This window comes from Phalaenopsis equestris, unplaced genomic scaffold (assembly GCF_001263595.1).
Source record: "Phalaenopsis equestris unplaced genomic scaffold, ASM126359v1 Scaffold000002, whole genome shotgun sequence".
Lineage (NCBI taxonomy): Eukaryota > Viridiplantae > Streptophyta > Magnoliopsida > Asparagales > Orchidaceae > Phalaenopsis > Phalaenopsis equestris.
The window spans coordinates 49863536-49886205 of NW_018164444.1; the positions used below are offsets into that span (position 1 = coordinate 49863536).

At 35.0% G+C, this 22670-nt stretch overlaps 1 protein-coding gene across 3 annotated transcripts in view; it reads left to right on the forward strand.

Annotated features, from left to right (window-relative positions):
- LOC110022702 overlaps positions 1-22670 on the forward strand; it is a 33215-nt gene that overhangs the window by 2369 nt on the left and 8176 nt on the right. For all 3 annotated transcript variants that reach the window (XM_020721778.1, XM_020721784.1, XM_020721790.1), the window contains exons 3-6: positions 2776-3719; positions 12844-14488; positions 14564-14882; positions 15029-15159. In XM_020721778.1, coding sequence (XP_020577437.1) covers positions 2776-3719; positions 12844-14488; positions 14564-14882; positions 15029-15159 — 3039 coding nt within the window. The remainder of the gene's footprint in view (positions 1-2775; positions 3720-12843; positions 14489-14563; positions 14883-15028; positions 15160-22670) is intronic.

Genomic DNA, 22670 nt, shown 5'->3' on the forward strand with positions numbered 1-22670 from the left:
TGTGAACGATTTAGATATCTTGGATCCGTTTTCCAAAGCGATGGTGATATAGATGGGGATGTTAATAGTAGAATTCAAGTTGGTTGGTTGAAGTGAAGGAATGCTTCGGGTTTTTTGTGTGATAGAAAAGTACCGCTAAGACTGAAAGGAAAATTTTATAAGATGGTGGTGAGACCTGCAATGCTCTATGGCGCTGAATGTTGGCCTTTAAAAGAGAAGCATAATAATAAGTTAAGTGTTGCCGAGATGAGAATGATTAGGTGGATGAGTGGCTTTACACTTAGAGACAAAATGCGGAATGAATATATTCGTGATAGGGTTGGTGTAGCTCCTGTGACAGACAAAATTAGAGAAAGTCATCTTAGATGGTTTGGTCATATTAAACGTCGACCATTAAATGATCCGATTAGGAGAGTAGATGTTTTAAATTCGATTTGTATTAAGAAAGGCAGAGGTGGACCTAGGAAGACTTGGGCTTATTGTATTAAAAATGATCTTAATTTACTAGAACTAAATGAAAATATGACACTAAATAGGACGCAATGGAGAAAAAGGATTCATGTAGCCGACCCCATGTAGTGGGATTAAGGCTTTGTTGTTGTTGTTGTTGTTGCTGTAAGAGAGTGTCGTCAAAAAGTTTTGGAATTTTATCGAGGAATCTCAGCATGGAGGCATGGGCTATTTTAGATGCATGTAGTGATACTATTGTTGTGATGCTTCATTGAGTTATAAATGCATATACAGGCAACAGACTGCATTGTTATTCCTGTAAATTTGCTTTGGGTATCAAATGATTCAGAGTAAAGATAACTGTTGAAACCATTCATGTGATTGGGCATTTGCCAGCCCCAAATAGTTTAATATTCAGAGTAAAGAATAATTTTGGGGTTTTTAATGATGAAGATGATTGCTTAATATTCGGAAAGGTTCTCTAGCATTTCAAAGCTACATGCATAATTCACATTATGTTGGGCCCTCAGCTGTATAAACATCAGTTAGTTTAGAGCAAAAAAGTTTTCTTGAAGGGCTTTGATTCAATAATTTTTTAAGATATATGAAACATTTAAAATATGCTGTTTTAAGGATTTTAACAAATTATCTCTTTATTATTTAATAAAATTAAAGCATTTGTTACAAAATTTTAAATTTATATATATATGTATAAATATATATATGGAGAGAGAGAGAACAAAAAAAATTTCTTGAAGGTTTTTGATGCAATAATCTTTTTCTGATATATGAAACATTTAAAATATGCCGCTTTACAGATTTTAACAAATTATCTAATAAAGTTAAAGCATTTGTTACAAAATTTTAAATTTGGATATATATATATATATATATATAGAGAGAGAGAGAGAGAGAGAGAGAGAGAGAGCGTTTTTATTTGTGGAATTCTGCAACAATTCAATAGAAATGTGGCAATGTACCTTTTTGGGGAGCTTTTATGTGAGTAATTTTGGGTACTAGCTAATTTTATTTTTTATTATTTTTTTCCATTTTATTATCTCTTGGTTTGGTTTTGAGAGATTTGGAGCATATTTTTGTATTAAAATTTGGTGTGCTTGAGTTTGTATAGAATGTACCCTTGTCCCCATTTATTTATACACCCGTGTGATCCATCCTATATTCTCTCCAATGGATTTCTATTTTTGCTTGACAACCTAAATTTTGATGCCATATTGTGACATGCTTTCTTTGTTATTACTTCGATCATATTTGTTTTATGATAGGTGTTTCAGTATAAAAAGTTAGTGTTTTTCCTAGTAAATGTTTGATGTGTCACTTCTTTCAACTTTGTATTTGGATAACTTTTGTTTCAGTTTGCACTTTTCAATTGCTGTATTTGTTTCATGTGGTGCAGTTGAGGAGTTTTTGTAATCAAATCAAGGAGCAAAATAATAGAATGATGTTCTTGCATGTGTCGGTTTGTTTGCCACAAACTATAGAATAAGTAGATTGTTTCCCATTGTAAATAAAAGTGTTCGTGATTTTAGATAGATAACCTCGCTAAAATAAATTTATTTAATGTTTTGGTTTGTGATTTTGTACTGTTTTTGGGGTTGGGGAAGACAACCTTTATTTAATTTTTACAGTACTCCTTGAAAGGGACTTTATTAGCAATGAATGTGATTTTATTGTTGTTTGAAGCAATTTGCATGAATAATTTGGAATACTACTCTCTTTTTGGTTGTTACTTCTATAATATTTTTTCAATAATTTTTTTTCTTTCTATTCTTTCTAATACTCGTAAAGGACAACAAACATCGATCGTTCAAATTCGACGCATGCAGAGACAAGTTTTTTATCATCTACCCTTTTCGTACTGATATGCCTGAACTGTGTAAATTTTGAATCTATTTTCAAGAAATTTTTTGCACGTGTTATTTTTATACTTGTTTTACAAATTTAAAAATGATCCTAGTTTTATTTTATATATTTTTATTAAAGCAGTTGCTTCTGCTTTTATCTGTGAGTCTTGTTCACATAATCTTCTCTTCGCATCCTTTAGTTCCAAAACATTGAAAATAATTAAGCATGATTCCTCTAAATTAAATATGTGTTAAATCTCCTTGTATATCACTGTCATGCTAACTTATCTAACCAAGACTTTGGATGTTCTGATAGAATTAGGATTACGCTATCAGGAAAAAAATTGTACCCTACTTGTTTTTTGGTGAGAAATGCTGAAGCATTGGAAGCAAATAAATGCTTGGGTGGTTATAAGAGATGCGCTTACTTTGTTAACTTGAGCTTGAAATTCTTGTACTTCAGGGGTTGAGAATCAGCAGATGAAACAGGGGCAGCAAAAAGATGAAATAATGAAAGAGGCTAATATCAAAAAGGATCTGGAAAAACAAATTATAGATTTGAAGGCCAAAATATCTTCATTGGAGAATATTAAGAACTTGAAGAGTGTTGATAAAGATGAAATTGGGATGCTTAAAGCCCGTATTTCTTCATTTCAGGAAGAAGTAAAAAACCTTAAAGAGCTTCTTGAGTTGGAAAGAAAGAAAAGTGATTGTGAGGGTAGAAAAACTGAGTCTGAGAAGAAGAGAGCAGCAGAAGCTTGGAAGCTGTTAAAAGACGAGAAAAGAATTGCTGAAGAACAGAAATGTCTTTTGGAGGCTGAGAAGAAGAAATCAGAAGATTTTAGACTATGCTTGGAAAAGTTCAAAGTTGAAGCTAATGAATTGAGAGAATGGTTGAGTGCCGAGACAGCTAAAGGTTATGATGCAAAAAAACAGATTGAGGTTGAGAAGTTAAAGGCAAATGGAGAGAAGAAGCGTGCTGAGTTAGAAAGGACAAAAGCTAAAAAACGGAAGAAACTGATTGAAGAAGAGAGGAAAAGGGTTTCTGATGTAAAAATGCAGGCAAGTCACTTGTGCCAGAAGTTAGAGGAAGAGAGGAAGAACAGAGAACGAATTCAGAAAAAGTTGGAGGAGTTTTCTGTTGTATCTAATTTAGGGGAAGGAGAAAATAATGTCTGTCAAACTCTGAAACTTGCTGAATTGAAGCTTTTAAAGGAGCATCTCAGACTGGAAAGGAAGCGGGTGAAGCATGCCAAAAGAGTAGCCAAGCAAGAAAAGTATGAAAAGAGAGTTGTAGCACAGGAAGTTCACCTCTTAAAGCAGAATCTCATGCAGATTCTTTATCGTCTTAACATGCTTGATGGTCTCGTTTCTCAAAATGTGGGAGGTATTGATGATGTTCAAAAGGTTTGTTTATTCCTCATCTCTATTTGATCTCTGTTCAAGGCTAATATTATTAATTTTTTCTGAAGTTTACTTATTTATTAAACTTACCTTTCATTGACTTGGAGTTCTTTTTTATACTTTTTTGCTTTTGATGCTTAAACAATGCATATAACTAGATTTTAAGAATTTAAATGATACTGGAATTAACCAAAATCACAATAGCCATGTAAATCTTATTGCTGAAACTTAAATGGTTACAACGACGACTCTTCAAAACAGAACATAAACAATAACACACAATAAGACACCCTAGGGCAATTGCGAAGGGGATGGGTGGTGGCTTGCTGGTAGGTACATAGGGTAGGCTGGGATGGGACAACAACGAGAAGGTAAGTAGAGGGTGACAATAGGATTAGGAGGGTTGGAGATGGGTTTATGGCAGCAGATTGGATTGTGAGGAAGGAATTAATGAAATAGATGGGAAGGTAGAAGGGGTTGCGGCCAGCTGGGGGTTGAGGGAATGAGGTTAGTGTGGATTGCGGTAATAAAAGGGGGTGGGGACGATTTAGGCAACATTAGATTGTAGGGGGAACGGGTTACAATTGATGACTAGGAGAGTAGGGGGGTTGGCAGCAGTTCTAGGTGAGTTGGAGTGGAGTACGACAACAACCGGGGGAGGAGGGGGAGGTGCGCTAGATCGGCGACTAAGAGAAACGACATGGGAAGGGTGCAGGTGGGCCGACAACTAGCTGGGAAGGGCGACAATGAGGAAGAAACAAACAGATAAATATTTCCGCGTGGTCATGTTATAGCTGGAGCACCCCTCGAACCTTTGGAGAAGATTACCACCACTGACGTGTTATAGAAGGAGCACCTTCTTGCCGTCAAATACATACCTAGAAGTGAAAAATGGGATGTTGGCGACTGTCCTAACAGAAACTCGACAAAAATTAAACACTTAAATACTAATCAACATATTTATAATAAGATAGGTAGGAGGGGGAAAAAGGGATTAGTTCCCACCTAATAGCTATCCTGGCTGTCCAACCTCCCTGTTAGACCGACATCCTGCTAACTAACCGATTTAGCGTGAAAGCTATTGTCAGTTTTTCGGGTTTGGGGGAGCTTCAACCTCATTCGTTGAAGCTTCTGTCTTCCCGTTGTTGCTGATAGCGCAGTTGTAACCTTCGAGGGTTTAAGGCTCCTCGATCGTGGTCCGAAAAATACCTGAATTCCACTGGTGTCTGCATTTTACCCTAAGGCACCTAGGGGTTGTTCCTCATTTTCGAGCAAACACTCATAGAGGTCCAATCTTCTGAGAGCTCACTACTGATCCGACTCGGGCCTTTGTATCACACAAATACTGTTGTATCTTCCCAAAGTAATCCATGGTCGGTTCAACCTGATATGAAGTGAAGGTAACCTAAACCTTCGCAAACGGTGGTGGCTATGCTCTTTGTCGTGACTGTGCTGTGTATGGAACTTGTGTCTTAGTCCTATCATCCTTCATCATCATCAATATTGGTCCCACCGATGTTGCTATGCTGGGAAGGGCACATGTGATCTCGGCCTCTGCTGAAGGAAGAAGGATGACGCGTTTTCTTTCCTTGGTGAAGCAGTAGATGTTTTTGAATCTGTTGTGTTGAATCATACGATCAAATTGCCACTTTCTCCCCAACAAATGGTGACATGCATTCATGGGGACCACGTCGCACTACACCTAATTCTGCAGTTGTCTTCTAATCGAGAACACCACAGACACCCTAGTCAATGTTAACCTGTTCACCTTCTTCAAACACATCAAAAAATACGACTGAGAATGCCTCTGAGTTATGCAACCCAATTTTTCTATCATCTGCGTAGATGCCACATTTTTGTTGCTCCTTCCATCGATGATGAGATTGTATACATTTCCATTTATAGTGCAACGAGTGTAGAATATATTATGACAACGCCACTGCGAATCCCTCGTATCCTCAGTGTATAAAACTGTTTGAATCACAAGCATCTCGTCTTCATATGGTGGAAGATGATACGTCTCACCCTGTTCCTCAACTGTCTCCTGATCGTTAACCTCCTCCACGGCGCCCTACTTGTTAAAAGACAACTTGACTTGTCGGATAGATAGAGGTGATGTGCCCAAATCTTTGGCATCTTAAGCATTTTCTGGTGGGGACTGTAATAGACGTGCTACTCTTTGTCATTTTCTGAGCTAGTTTTCTCAACACCCTGAGGCATTCTCCTAGTGATGTCTCCAACTGTGGGTGGCTGCCAGGCTGGTGGTGGTTGCATGCTCTGTCCCTGTTGTCTTTCCACCTTCAGAACTAAGATTTGGACATCTCCAAGTGACTAATAGGGCTGTAGTTGAACCACGCTGCTAATAGCATGCTTCAATCCTCCTAGATAACGGGCTATGGTGTGTTCCTCTAGCTCGACCAAATCACACTTTATCTGTAACTAATCAAAGCTGCTCCGTGAACTCTTCCACCGATAGGTCTTTTTGCTATATGTGGTTGAATCTTAGAAACATATCTTGTTGGTAGTGAGGAGTTAGGTATTTTCTCTGCATCGTTTTCTGCATTCTTCTTCTACTTAGTACTCTTATCATTTCCTTATCTCTTTCTCTGTCTCTGCAATTTTTCCCACGACAAGGAGGCGCTCTTTCCCACTTTAATAGCTGCAATTTTTGCCCTTTTATTTTCTGGTGCTGCTTTGTTCCCAAAGGCCCTCTCAATTGATTGTAAAAATTATTGTTTGCAAAAATTCTATAAAGTCATCTGGATCCATTCCTCCATCGAACTCTAGTAGATTCACCTTTATTCTGAAGTTCCCGTGTCCTCCATATGTGGCCTCTCTCAGCCTTCTCTGATGTTGAATTCCAAAAGGTCATGGCCTGTCTTTTTCATCACTAAAACCCTCCCTGTAGAAGGGGTTGAAATTCTCGTCTCTGTCACCCCTTCAACTTTCCCTATCACGATCAAGATAATATCCCTTGGGTTTCATCTTCCATGTCTGCAAGCCTCCGCTGAACTCAACAGATCTTTCGCTATATCTCTTCATGGCAGGCTCGAACACATATCTCAATGGCGGCGGACTAGATTTTAGATTTGGGAGGTGAAAGAGGGCGAAAAGAATGATTTAAGGTTGTTGATTTTCAAAATTAGCAAATGAAAAAAAAAGTTTAGGTCAAAATTTATCGATGGTTTGGTAATAGAAAAGAAAATTTTTGAGAGAAGAGGGTAAAGCGGATTCTAGGAAATCTTAGGATAGGATTAAGGTTAGACTTGCTTTGATACCACTTGATATAATAAATAACCAAAACCACAATAGACATGCAAATCTTATTGCTGAAATTCAAATGATTACGACGACTCTTGAAAACAGGATGGTGAAAGAGGGTGAAAAGAATGATTTAAGGTTGCTGTTTTTCAAAATCAGCAAAGGAAAATTAGGTTAGGTCAAATTATCGATGGTTTGAAAAGAATGATTTAAGGTTGCAGATTTAGGAGGTGAAAGAGGGTGAAAAGAATGATTTAAGGTTCCTGATTTTCAAAACCAGCAAGGGAAACTTTGGGTTAGGTCGAAATTTTTCGATGGTTTGATAGTAGGAAAGAATTTTTTTTGGTGGAGGGGGTAAGCGGATGCAGGATAACGCTACGGTGAGCCTAGCTCTTATACTAAACCACAATAGACACGACTCTGTTGCTTAAATTCAAATGGTTATAACGGTGACTCTTGAAAATAGGAAATAAATGATAACATATAAAAAAACACCTTAGGGCGGCGACGAAGGGGATGGGCGGTGGCTGACCGGTGGCTGACCGGCAGATAGATAGAACAGGTTGGGGTTGGGACATCAGCGGAAAGCTCAGTAGAGGGTGGGACAGGATTAGGTGGGATGGAGATGGGTCTATGGAAGCAGGTTGGATTGCGAGGAAGGAATGAAGGCAATAGATGGGAAGGTAGAAGGGGTTGCAGCCTAGAGGGGGTTGAGGGAATGAGGTTGGCGTTGATTGCAATAATAGCAGGGACTGTGGATGGCTAAAACAACAACATATGTAACAGTGACTGCCTGGGAGATTAGAAGGGTTGGCGACAGTTCTGGGTGGGTTGGCAGTCTAACCTTCCTGGTGCCAGGGTTGGACCGGACCCTGCTTAACCGACCTGTTCAGTGTGAAAGCCCTGCATGATTTAAGCTCCATTGTACTTTCCCTCACTATTTCTATTTTCTAACTTCTCTCTCCTTGGTATTTGTTTCAGTACGTATTTTGGATTTTTCACTACATTAGTGCTTCTCATTTCTCGAGAGAGATAACTTTTACATGTAAGAATTCAGGCAGTTGGAGATTTGAAATCACGTTGCTGCACAATTTTTTAACTCCCGTATGAATCATCTATTTTGTTGAAGGCGTACAAATATTCAATATAATGCATGGAACATGGCAATGACTTTGAAGAAAGGCTAGTAGGTGTTAAAGCATGAACTTTTAGTTTTGAGAACGTTTACTCTTCAGCCATGATTGATTGCATGGATAAAATTTCATTTGATCAATATAAGGAAATGACAAAATTGATGCCATTAGTTTGAATCATTAGTACATCATAATGTTGGAAGGAATAGCGAAATGTTGCTTCTTGAAGACGATGCCAATTATGAACTTGGTTAAGATTACTATTGAGAAGTCAAGTCTTGAAACACGCAGAAGGAAGCTGGCTTTTCAATCATGAAAAAATATGTTTTTTCCTAGATGCTTTTATTTTAAAACCCTTGCTATCTGAACGCTTTTGCAGGCAAACAACCATCGTATGCCAGCTTGAGATGCTCGAGCCTGGTGAGTTTACAATTAAGTGACCTGTAGCATGATAACAATTTCTCCTCGCATTAAAATAAATCGTTTGCCATGTTATTTTTTAAGCTGAATTGAGAGGTTTATTTTTTGAAAAATGCAGCAAGGACAGTCCTTATTTTAAGTGCTTAATATACATAGCTTAAGGATTTTTAGGTTATTTGGGTCATTGAATGCAATGCTTGTTTGCTTAGCTATTGCAAGCTACCAGGGATTGCCATATTTTAGTTCACTTGATTACATAGCTAATGGGCATTTAATATTCTCAATTGCTTAATGAGGAAATATTCAACTTCTTGAACACATCTTCTCAAACCTAGTAAGGCAATATTCCCATTTATTGTTCCATTATAAGGAAATGTCTTCTTTCATCATCTTGACTTTGAGGAGGCTTAATTAAAATCTTCAATTAGTAATAGTCCTAATATTAGAGCACCATCTAATTGAGTTTTGGGCTCAAATTTATGTTATTCAAGCATGTGATGTAGTGCATGGATTAGCTAAGTTGGTATTTAAAAAGTCTTTTTTATCTCCTGATATGATTGAAATAATTCAAGGCAACAAAAGGAAGGTTTTTTTATTCATTTATTTATAAATCATGGTTCATTGTAATTTTAGATTTTTTTTTAATTTTTTTATTAAGGGGTGAGTAATTGTGCATATCCGTGTGGCTAAACAAGTCATTGTCACTCACGTAAGAATTATTTAGAGGGTATAGAGGGGAGAGATTGAGGGTTGGGGTTGTGGGTACCACCAATTACATGGGAGAATTTATTTTGAATCTTTTGCTAGTGTTGCGGTTTTTTGAAAATTGATGGTGGAACAGAAGGATAACAGCGGAGTTGATTTCTTAAAATTACATCAATTGTAGAGAATCAAATTGATTTTGAGCTAGGAAGATCCACTAGGAAAGTGATTTTTGTATTAAGCCCATTAAAAGCATATGGAGTAGAGGAAGGATCTTCATATGTATTTTTTAAGGAACATTTACATACATACCACAATTTTTATTTATTTACATATCTGACACTTAAAATTTAATCTTTACATTTATTACACTTTGGTGTTATAAAACTATGCATGAAAAGGTGCTTTTCCGTTTTAAAACGTTATGTTGGTATTTTTGATGTCATATTAAAGATTTAAGTGGTATGCATGCAAATTTGAAAGATTAGGTGTTAGATTTGTAAATACATTAGAATTGTGTGGTATAAATGTAAATGCCCTATTTTTAAATATTGAGAAAGTATATAAGCTAGTAGCATAAGAGTTTATTTAGTTACTGGAGAAAGATGTGTCTAACAGATGTGGAGCACAGTTGTATTGGTAGTTTTGTAATGACCGATAGCTTTTCAATTGTAATAATATATATCAATAATTCATGGAGTGCACATGGTCAATATTTTTTTAAAAGGTAATTTATTTTTAATTTGAATGTGATTAGTATAATGATATTTGTTTTATTTTTTTTTTTAAGATCATTTATGTAAACGATGTGTTGGAAAATAATAATTGAGAATAACCAGTTTCATCTGATATTAGATTTCTAGATGCCAATAAAATAATCTGGTAATAAATTTATCTATAAATATTACTTTAAATGATCTTAATTTAATAAAAAATATGTGCTTAATCTCTGATTTAATCTTTCTCTTGAGCATATTGCACGAATAATTTTGAGTGATGGTATTTTTCTTTACGAGGAGGCAGATTGTTTAGCTTTTAAAATAGATGATGTTTTCTCATACCTAATTATGATATTGCCATCATTTCGATTTTCTTCATAAATTTATATATTACAATATTACATTTTAGTCAAAATATTAGATGAAGATTTGAGGCTTCTAAATTTTGAAAATTTTGTTGTTTTTTTATTGTTTCAATCATTTGTTTTGCTTAAAGTTTCATTTATAATTTTTAATTAAATATGAATTATATAAAAAATAAGTTTTAAATATTTAAAATTGTTTATATGCTTCTTAATACTTTTAAGATTGAAGTATATCAATTTTTATTACTTTATTATTAGTTATATAAAATGTTAAAATTTAATTAGTTTCAACAACAACAACAACAACAACAAAGACTTAATCCCACTACGTGGGGTCGGCCAAAAAAAAGTTTTAAGTTGTTTAGGAGATTAAATTATGCATAAACATGTGCTAATTTTTAATTTGTGTGTGCGCGCACGCACGCCTGTGTAAAAGTTTAATAATTTTTATAAGATTACTAAATTTTTTATTTATAAATTTTGAAAGTTAATATATAAACTTAAATGCTAATTTATTAATTAATGTAAGTAATGGTGATTGGGTAGTAGGTTTAAGTATTTATAGTCTAATGTAAGTAATCTTTTTTTTTACAATAATGTAAATACAGCTGCAAACAAAAGGGCCTATTTAACATTTAAACTATCATTTCAGTTTTCACGCATACATAGATAAATATATTTTCTACATATTTTTGAATTATGAAATTTAAATAAAACTAAAATTTTTTTTATATGGATATCGATATAAAGTTGTAAATTTGATGAACTCATCATAGTAGACAGTAAAGTTTTAATGTTCTGGATAACTTGTACTTTATTATGAAATTAGAAGTTGAAATTAACTATTATTAATCAATATTATTAGAAGTTAAAATGATACTTGAGTGATTAGTTTTTAATATCTCATATATATTATATAGAAGTTTGATGATATGACTTGAAATTTAGGTGAGATAGATTTAATGGAGAAGTTCCTTGCAATTTGATGAAGATGTAAATGTAAATTTTATAAAATTGCACTTGTATTTATTTCGTTGTAAGTAACTATATTTGGGCGGGAATGAAATCCCAGATTGTTAAGCAGATCATGGTAGAAATGAGAATGTAAAAGGGATGTATGGAAAAACTATGAATAATAAGTTAAAGAATGATTACATTAAAGAGTCATTTAAGTATAATCTATTTAGGGTATTCATTAGATTAATAAATAAATTAGTGATGAAGAATTATGAGGGATAATGGTTGTTCAAAAAAATGGAAGAAGGATATGCTTAAAAAGGATGAAGAAAAAATTAGGATTCATATAGTTTACCCCATATAATTTTTTTTTGGCTAAACCCCTTATTGTTTTGTAATGCTAATGTTGATGGTGGTGGTGGTGGAGTTATTATGGACCCTAAGGACTTGATAATTCATAGTTTGGAAACTAGTCCCGAGCAAAACTAAATTGGAGACATCTAAGTGATTTTGCAACTTTGAGGAGTAAGTTACTGTCGGGAAAAATATTCAACTTATGTGCTAGTGCTAACTTCGAGCGAATAAGACTCATGCACAAACTAAACCTAAAGGATCAAGCACCCCAAGTAAAGCAGAACGTTTCCATATTTTGGCTAAACTATACCTATATCCACTAGAAAGGATAGAAGATGAAGTCTTCCTACCATGCAAATAAAATGGGCGGAAGAAAATATTTTGCCTCAAATCTTTTTAGACAATTAAGAAAGCAACAACTCAAGTGAGATTTTAATACCAGAAATATGTTATTTTTTTAAAAATTTTTTTCATAGCGTTACCTTCTCATAAATATTTTTCTGTGTCAATAGTGGTTCCATTTCATTGAAATGATATTCTATTATTTTAAAAAAAAATCTTTTCTTCTCACTTTCCCTTTTTCTTCCTTGTTTTCTCCCCTCACTTCTCTAAAACTCTGTTTTTTCCCTCTTCAACCATTCTTTCATTGGCCATTTACCTTCAACGAATAATCTTAATTCAAAACTCCTGCTGGCTGCAAACTATATAAATCAATGCATGCCCACAGCAGCCAATTCTAAAGCTTTTCTTGCATAAGCAAGCCAAAACACCTTTAAACAACCATGGCAACCATGTTTATGTATTGATGGAAGGGGTGGGTTTTGGAGAATCTAAAATTTGCTCAATTTTTTTGTTTAGAATGACTATTCAATTTAAGAAATTTAAATCTTTTTTCCCCCTGAAAGTTAATGAATATTTTTTTTTAAATTTCAACCAACCTCTTATTTTATTCCAGTGCTTATCTGGGGCTGTGTGCGTCTATATTTATGAAAATTTTGCGCTCCCTTCAGTATTGTGGCGTTCAGTTTATATGCATTACCTATATCCCAATGTTATATTGCAATGCTTGTTTCTATGCTTTCTTGAAATGTTGAGTATTCTAGTTTGCCTAAGTATTCGGTTCAAGTGCTAACTAGCTTGTTATTGAGACTATGTATTATCCAGATTTGACATGCTTTAAACTGAATGACTTACAAAAGTTGGTTTTCGTTCACAGACTGAATATAAACCATCAGAAATTCAGTATGGGGATCCATTCACCTGTGTTGAGCCTACAGGCGATTGCATTGGGTTTCCCGTATCCAGAGGATGCTGTAGCAGGCCAAAAACAGGTATAAATTCTGGGTTGGAGTCTCCAGTTGGAGGTTCTCTCAGAAAAAAGTCACAAAGTTCTGCAGTATGTTCTACTAGCATACATTTTTCTGATAGAAAGTTACTGGGCTCACAGGGAAGAGAGTCTTTTGAGATCTCTACAACCAAACTAGCAGAGAATGCAAAGCATAGTCTAGCCATTGAGAAATTTCCTAGTGAAGCTGCCCAAATTGGAATGTTTAAAAGCTGTCAGATTGATGCAAAAGATATGGATGGAAGCTGTGGTCTGAATGGAGCGGGGAAACCATGCTCTTATTTATCTACATGTAGTGCTTTTGCTCAAGTGAGTGAAAATAGTCCAAAGAAGAGAAAGATTGAAATTTACACCAAATCTTTACCTTCTGAAGATAAATTGCATTCCGTAAATGGAGATGACGTCACTATTGTAAATGATCGAATGGGAAATGTAGAGCAGTTTTCATTGGCAAATTGCTCCCAGATTCCTGCAATCTTCAAGGATACATATTACAGAAAATTTTCCCAGAAGGAAGGCCAAAGTAAACTTTGTAAAAATAATTTTGATCAAATCAAGAATATAGCCTCAATGTCTCATCATACTGGAAAATCATCTGTCAAACATGACGATATGATGAAAGCTGGTAAATCAATGTGCATATATAACAGGGAATCTTGCTGCATTGAGGAAGTTGGACCAAATTCTTCTGAAATGGACATTGACCAAGAAGTGATGTCTGTTGGCAACAAATATGCTTTTTTACAGAGCTTTGAGAATAAGATAAGTGGTGGATGCTTGAAGCTGCTTGAGCTGGACAACTATTCTGATGAGCTTAGGTACATAAATGCATTGGAGATGCCTATTTCCCCCACTTTACCAGACATCGAGATGTCCAACTTCCAACTTGATGGAGAAGATGGTTCTAATGCTGTGACCGATATCGTGGATTTGGAGATTTGTTCTGACAATTCAAAATCGATAATTCTTACTAGTAAAGAATTGTCAAACAACAACATTACTCAACTTGATGTTTTCCATGATATCACACAGGATACTTGTCTAGCTGTTAATAGTCGGTCGCTTGTTTTTGAGTCTGATTCTTACGCCACAAAACCTAAAGCTGAACTTGGAAGGTTTCCATGTTTAATGGACGCAAAGTCAGATCAACAAGATGACTGTGTAAAGCAGCACCCAGCAGAACATAACAAGATTGAGCTTGAAGTGGTTCCTGTTTCGATGTCAAGGGACTACAAGAAATTACAACCATCACCTGATGAAGTTGGTCGGTTTTCAGAGTCATCTCCTTCCCAACCATTTCATGAGGTTGTCCACCCTAGACGTTGTGCAATGGATAACCCTAATTTACCAAGCCACGTCTCTTCACGTGGGATCAAATTAAATAAAGAAAAAGATTACCAATCTATGAATTCTGATTTTTTTCAAAATCAATCGGAAGTTACAACAGTAGATGACCCTGTTTTTACTCAAGGATTAAACTTAATACTTTCCTCTGATGCAGAAAAACTAAATAAAGGTAAGATGTTATGTTGCAGTTTTTTTTTTATTAGTAATTTTAATTTGTTATGCTAATCTTTTTATAAAACTGCAGGGAATGACTTTATGAGTGCAGAAAATGGCACTGGACATGATATCCAACAGCCATTGGATTCTGTTTCGATGTCAGAAGTCCCCAGCCTGACATTTTCATCTTCTGGTTCAAATGCAAAATGTCTTTCTAAAGTTGTTGATGAAACTGGTCCTGGAAGAATTATTTGTTCATTCACATCTTTTTCAAGTGCCAGGAATGTGGAAAGCGTCTCAAGAATTATATGTGCTTTCAATTCCGTTACTCCACTAATGGTTTCCAAGACAAACTTACTAATTGTAGAAGTCCTTGATAGATTGCATTTAGAAGATCTTCAGTCAGAGTATGTGATACTTTCACACTGATGCTTCTGGGCATTTTGATTGAACAATACTTTTCCTGGTTGTCAATAATACTTTGCGCTGAATTATATTTTATGCTGATAAAGCTCCTCAGTACGATCTAAATAGTTTTGTCTTGTGTTTTTAGGGATAAGGTTGCGGTATTTTTTTCACTTTTGCTTGGCAATTTATCTGAAAGGATGTCAGATCATTGCAAGAACATTGTGGATGATGTTTCTTTCCAGATTTTTGAATCATTCTCCAAGGAGATAGTTAGAGGTACCTCTAAGCTTTTAAACTCCTGTGGTAATGGGACTTGCTGAATATAGACAATGACGTGAAACGGAATGCTACAATTTATTGGTTCCTTTTCCTAACGTGTCCATCAAGCAAAGCAGAACTTCTTACCTTCAAAATTGACATTTAATGTTGCTTATTTTCCTATTTGGATTTGTATGACTAATTATGCGGATTTTGTGGTGCAAACTTATTTGGTTAGCGTATTTCCTTAAAAAATAATATCCCCAGTCTTACCTTTCGTACTGGATTACATAAAGATACTTGTCATTCTACATATTAGATAGATGCTGATTCCATAGATCAAATAGCACAAAATTAGAGATGCAGCTGTCTACTAAAAAAGGAGTAGAAGTGTAGATTGAGGAGCGGCGTGATTTAGTGGATGTTAATAGAACTTTCTTCTATTTTAAATAAAAGTATGCATACAATATTTAAAGGAACAGCCAAATAAATTTGCACTACTCGTTAAATATAGTTTACTTTTATAACTTCATTTTTTCCTAGACTTTCACTCCTCATATACTTTAGCATATGTACTATCACCGAAATCCAACTTGTTACATATGTTTGAAAAATGGAGAGGTCCTACGGGCTATTGCTTTGGCAAATATGTCAAGAATTTATTCTTCATTGACAATATTAAGGGTTTTATCTTTTTTGATGTAGCCATACCCCCAAGAATGTAATAAGTAACTTTGATATGGTTATTCTTTTCTTGGAAGGTTGAATTTCTAATAACATGTAAAGTGGTTTGATTATCATAATTTAAAATGATAGGCTAGGTAATAGAAAAGACATGCTCCCTTGCCCTTGTTTTTGCTTAAGCACTACATTTGTCCAGAAATATTTGCTTGTTATTTCTCTTGGTCACAAAATTTCCATTGTTAGCTGAAGAGTTGGAAAAGGGCTACATATTTACTAAATTATATTTACTAGTATAAGCATGTATGTACCTACTTATAGTCGGGAAATGAGAAACAATCAAGTCAAATACAATAAATGAAATGATCCTCAATATTGAGAAAATTCGATAAAAATAAATAGAGATTTTTGAAGTAAATAATCTAAATCATGTGATAATTTAAATATTGTAATGCTAACCCACAAACTCAAGGTGGCATAGAAGGTATCGATATGAACAGGGATGAAGTAGTTGGATATTTTGTTACCTAAGTATTGCTTGTGTCCTAAGTGTAGCATGGTCTATTCGTGAAAGAGATAATAGCATTAGATGTACAGAGCTAATCATTTCGTAACAAGGTTCTTGTTAAAGAAGACTCAAGTGTGATCCTTGAATAGAGGTATAATAGAGTTAATCATTTCCGAAGTGTAGCATGGTCTATTCGTGAAAGAGATAATAGCATTGATTACATGTACAGAGTTAATCATTTCGTAACAAGGTTCATGTTGGAGAAGACTCAAGTGTGCTCCTTGAATAGAGGTATAATAAATTGTGTCGACAGACAGCATCGACATAGAGCATTGGTAGAGCCTTGTCCTCTATTTTGACTCCACTGGGCCTCCTTAGAATTTAGCTCTTGGCTTCTTTTATTTTCTTTTAAGTTAATGCTAGTTTGTTCACAAGGAATATTTTTTTCAGGTTGTCCCATTGGTCATAACCTAATTAACTCAACTTTTTGAAGAGTTTAGATTGCCATCTAGTCATTTTGGTCATAAACCCTTTGTTTGATTCCATAGCTTAAAACATAAGCTTCATAGGTTTTTTGACCTCTGGATACCCTAAAGAGATGATCTGTCACCCTCAACTCGTCCCAACCTGCCTCAACCCGCGCCAACCTGCTTGGGGCACATCCATCTTATAAATTATTTGAGCCATGTTTGTCTGTTACTAGACATTTTAAAATAATGCATTCTTGCTTGCAGTCCACCAGTGCATATCTTTGTTGTCTTGGTCCTAGTAAACATCCATGATCAATTACTACTTGATTACTTAAGTTAAATCTTGGTTTGCCTTGTTTTTAACTAATGTGTTTGTAGCAAATTGGATGCAAGATGCAACACAAAAAACCCCTTAAGATGGAAGAAGACAATGGCAGGTTGCACTTGGAACAAATTACACATGGTCAAAATATATATTTATTAGATTTAGGATATTTGATCAAAATTTAATGAAGATGGACAGTAAATTTTTTGAGTTTATTTTGAAATATTTTCTCAAAATAATTTTAAGTAAATTTTGATCGGCTATCCTTTTTTTTCTCTTTAATTGTAATGAGGGGCTGAACGAGCATTATCTTTTAGCAAAAAATATATTAAAGGGGCAAAATTACTAAAATATTTGAACTACATAAAACTAAAGGATGGGCTTTCTCAAGAGGTACTGCTGAAATCTCTTTGTTGCATACGCAACATAATCAAAGTCAATTTCATTCGCTTGTTCCTGCAAGAAAGATAAGAGATTTATTCAGATACTAGACATAAATTATTTGATCCATGTTAGGCTCCGTTTGGGGCAGCTTAAAAGTGCGGCAGCGTTTTTTAAAATGCCGCCTTTGTGTTTGGTTCGCGCATTCCCTCAGCTTTTTTAAAACAGCGTATTAAATTTCTTAATAAACACGGGACGCGGGGTCGACCCCTTGTCCCGCGTTCGCTCGGGATTCTTTACTTCGCTGCCCTTGGCATTGAAAGTACGCGCGAACAGGTGTTTCTGATAGGAGCGGAGCGCAAGGATGAAGATGGGAGTTTCAGTGGTCTATGTTAGCCGCGCTCCCGTCGTTCCCTTCACGATCCCGTCGTTCCCTTCCCAGGTAAGCCGCGATCCCATCGTTCCCTTCCCAGGTAGCCGCGATCCCGTCGTTCCCTTTCCTGGTAAGCCACGATCCCGTCGTTCCCTTCCCAGGTACCCGCGAAGACGATTCAGGACCGGCCTGGTAAGGTGGATACAAATATCAGAGGAGCGAAGAACGATTTGTATCGATTTTTCTTCAAAGTAAAAATCTGTCTTATTCTTCCCTTCAATAATTCTGTGAGTCATTTATCGATATTATTATTTTTTTTTGGGACTAAATATCCTTACACTAATTTTGTTCAATTTTTTTTGGTTTCTTCTTCCCCTTATTTGTTTTTTTTCTCCCTGCATAAGTGTTATTATGCAGGCCACTTTATTTTGTAGTCTGAGCAATGACGAAGGAACCATTAAATTCAAATAACGTATGAGTTTTTGAATGAACGATGACTGCCTTCAGACTTGATGAGCAAGGGTAAAATGTAAGGCTAGTTAATTTGGTTAAGGCAAGAGAGACCTTCGGACTGGAACTATTTTAGGACATTAAACAAGTCTGGAGTCATATGAAATTTTAATTTAATTTTGCACAAGGAAATATGAGGCGAGAGTCTGGAGTCATATGAAATTAACTATTTTGCTAGTTAATTTGGTTTCTTCTTCCCCTTATAAAGTTTTTTAAACTTAAGTCTCACATTTACTCTATTCAACACATAACAAATAGTGTTGCTTCAACCCAAAAGTATTTAAAAAGCTTGTATTCATTTGACATTGAACTAGTAGCTTTTATAAGAGTTCTATTTCTTTCTTAGCTACCCTATGCTATTGTGGTGTCCTGAGGGTTGAAATTTTTTGAAATATGCTAGTCTCTTTACAAAATATTTCAAACTTCTTATTTTTAAATTTTCCACATTGATCACAATGAATAGTTGTAATATTATAACCAATTTTTTGCCCATACAACAAATATTTTAAAAATAGCATATGATTTACATTTATATCTTAGTAATTTCACCCATAAAAATGATGCTAATTTTTCTACATTTAGATGTCTATAAGAATTTTTTTGTAGAATGGAAGGATGATCTAACATGATTTCCATGATAACAAACATAATATTTTTGGGCATTTATAAATTCTAGTTTAGGTATCTCTGTTACTAAAGTTGATTATTTAATTTTTTAAGGGTGTTCATACTAAAATGACATAGTTTCCTTTGCAACAACCAAGATTCATCGAAACTGATTTTGAGTCAACACAATATTTAGATCTTCTCACATTTTTGAAATTAATCACATTAGCATTACTAATATGAATACCACCAATTGTCTTCCGTAAATTATGCTCCCACACTCAAAAACTATTAATTACACTTCCCAAATCAGTATAGCATTTTTTTAATTCATTATACTTTGTAGTAGTATGTGCATTTGCATTTGACTTTTGTATGTGTAACATATTCGTTTGATGTGATCGGATATGTTTTAGTTATATAAATATAAATCAAATTTTTGGTATTTTCTTGTCTGAACTGTGATATTTAATTTTGTTGAGAAAATAGTAAATTCTGCTGCACAGATTATTCATTTAATTAAAAAAAAATTGCAAATAAGCTGTTTACAAAACACATTAATCAAACAGCTAAACAATTTATTCAGAATAGGGGCAGAATGATCAATTTTTCAGAATCAGCTGTTTTCCATAAGCGCCAACCAAACAGCCATACAACTTATCCGGATAAGCTGTTCATCAACAGATTATCAGGATAAACTGCTTATCAGCAGAAGCTGGATAAGCTGCAGCTGCCTCAAACAGACCCTTGGTCTGATACTAAACATTTTAAAGTAATGCATTATCGCTTGCAGTCCACCCGTGCATATCTTTGTTGTCTTAGACCTAGTAAACATCCATGATCAATTACTACTTGATTACTTAAGTTAGATCTTGGTTTGCCATGATTTTAACTTACTGTGAACCTAGCTTAGTACACCTAGGCAACCTTAACTCTATTGGCTGAACTTGATTTGAAGCTAAGCTGAGCTCCCCCTTACAATCTGTACCATATCCATTGAACTTTGGATGATAAATCGTACTCAATCGGATAAATTAAATGACTAGATTTGATTCTAGTACAAGCCAGTCTCTCAACCTTTTTTTATCAATTTGAGCATGGCCTTGTCATTCATAGTTAAAATTGCACTCCTAATGTAATCACTTACTGTAGGAAAGTGCCAATCCGCTTGCTTGATTAGCAAGATATTTATTTCTTTCTCTCAGAATATATTTCACTAATTGTTTCTCCTTTATTTTATATTTCTAATTTTTCTATTCTTCCCTTTTTTGGAGGGATTCTTATTTTGTTTCCTTTTATTATTATATGTAGTAAAGTGTAATGCAAAAATATGATCGAGAAATAAAATTTTTTCCAGAATTCTACACTTGCAATAGTTGTTTTCATTGCTGCAGCTAGTTTGAACACCTCAAAGAGTAATTCTGGTGAATTTTTTTAAAGGAGTTTCATGCATTTAGGTTAAGATTGAACAAGTTTATGGAGTAATATATTGTACATTTTTTGTGGCATATACAAAACTTTAAGTGGCTTTTTATATTTTCCTATCATTTTCTATCACAACTCCCCACATTTCTTAATTTTTTCTAGCGACCCTCTTAGGTTAAAACCAACTTTCAATATCACTCCTTAATAACTTAATGTTGCTTGCACTATAGCCTCACCATGCACATAAACATGATTTCTTTCTGTGCATTTACACAACTTAGTAGATACATACTTTCACCCACGCAGACATGCCCATTTTGTTTTCCTACATGTGTTATATTTTATCGTTTGTCATCTTGCCTCCTAATGCATGTATCGACACCTTCTAGTTGCCTCTATCATGGCAAACTCATCCTTAGTTGTCATGCAATCCAATGATTATGACTTTGATCTCTTCAACTTGAGTGCCAACAAACTGCTTATAAACTTGATCAATTTCTTCTAAGGATGTGACCTCTCTAATAATTTTTCTAATTTATTGTTTGTTTTGGGTATCAGAGCTTCTTTTGATTTATCGTTTAACTAGATTTGAATCTATCAAATTTTTAGATTGCTTTATTTTTTAATCTTTTGCTTTGTGTAACAAATTATGATTTTTTGTGAATGATAGTTTTGGTTAGGTTAGGGTTTAATGAGGCGCTTGCTCCTCTAATTTTAAGAAAACTTGAATTGCCAAGCAGACCACTGTTGCTTCATCAAACAATCTGGTAACTGTTATATTCTGTTTAACTTGTATGTAGATGACATGCTGATTGCAGGGGCGGATATGAAGAAACCAGAGACTTGAAGAATCAGTTATCAAGTGAGTTCGAGATGAAGGATTTAGGTCCAACCAAAAAGATTCTCGTGATGAGAATCAGCAGGGACAAGAGTGCAAGAATACTGAAGTTGTCTTAGACAGAGTATTTTGAAATGATTGTATAAAGGATTGGAGTTTGTGCTATCAATCTCCGAATGGAAGATTGTTAGTTGTGGAGTCTGATTGTAGCACCCACGAGCAGCAGACAGGCTGGCTTCCGTGTAGTCAGTGTACCAGTCGCTAAGGCGTGGGATATGGGTGCTTAGTTCCCATTGAGTGTTTCCAGACTAAGAAATGTTTGTGAGAAGGGTGCTGGTGTTTTTCTACGTACGTTTGTGTGCCAGATTAGTAAGAAGAGTGTGAGGTGGTGCATTGTAAGTTTTTTCGTGACTGTGGAGAAGAAAGTTATGTGAATCCTTTGTAAAACTCTTTGAAATTCATAGTGAAATTTGTGGCGGTGTGACTCTGATTTTTTCCTGTTCTTGAGTTTTTCCATGTAAAATTTCTGTGTTCTTTTCTGATTTTTTTTTATTTTTCTTCTATGCTTAAATTTATTATTTCAATTTTCTAAAATCACGTGATCCTATTTCGCTGTGAAACTAGAAGGAAATTCTTTAGTAGTTTATCCCAACAAATTGATATCAGAGCGGGGTTCGATTCGATTGGGTGTAATGGTCGAAGAAGCATGGCTTAAGTGGAGAAGTTCAATGGGACGAACTTCGCTTTCTGGAAGATGCAGGTGGAGGATTCTCAACACTTTGATGGATTCGTTGAACGCAACAATGCATGATTGGCTGCCAAAGGGTACTCACAGACAGACCTACGGAATTGACCATAAGAAGACATTTGCTCTGCTGACTAAGTTAAACATTATTCGGTTCCTATTTTCTCTTGTGGTGAATCTAGATTGGTCTTTATTCCAGCTAGATGTCAAAAATGCGTTCTTAAATGGAGTGCAGGTCACTGCCTCCAGAGGGTAGGTGTGCAGGCTACGAAAATCCCTTGATTGGTTAAAACATTCTCCAAGGGTCTGGTTCGACAGGTTCACAAAGGTGTTTTTGGGCCATGGTTTTACTTAGGTTTAATCGGATCACACTTTTTTCTTTTAACATTCCTCCAAATGCCAAGTAACTATACTTGTTTTTGTTGATGCTATTGTTCTTACAAAGAACAAGCTTCTAACATTGGAGCTCTTGAAAGACATTCTTGCTACATTCTTTGAAATGAAGGACTTGAGATCTTTCTGGCGCTTCTTAGGCATGGAAGTGACTCGATCATCTTGGGGTGTTTGCCGGTCTCAGCGCAAATATGTGATTTATCTATTGATAGAGAACAATATTATTTTGTGCAAACCTGTGGCTGTTTCTATGGATCCTAATGAAAAATTATTT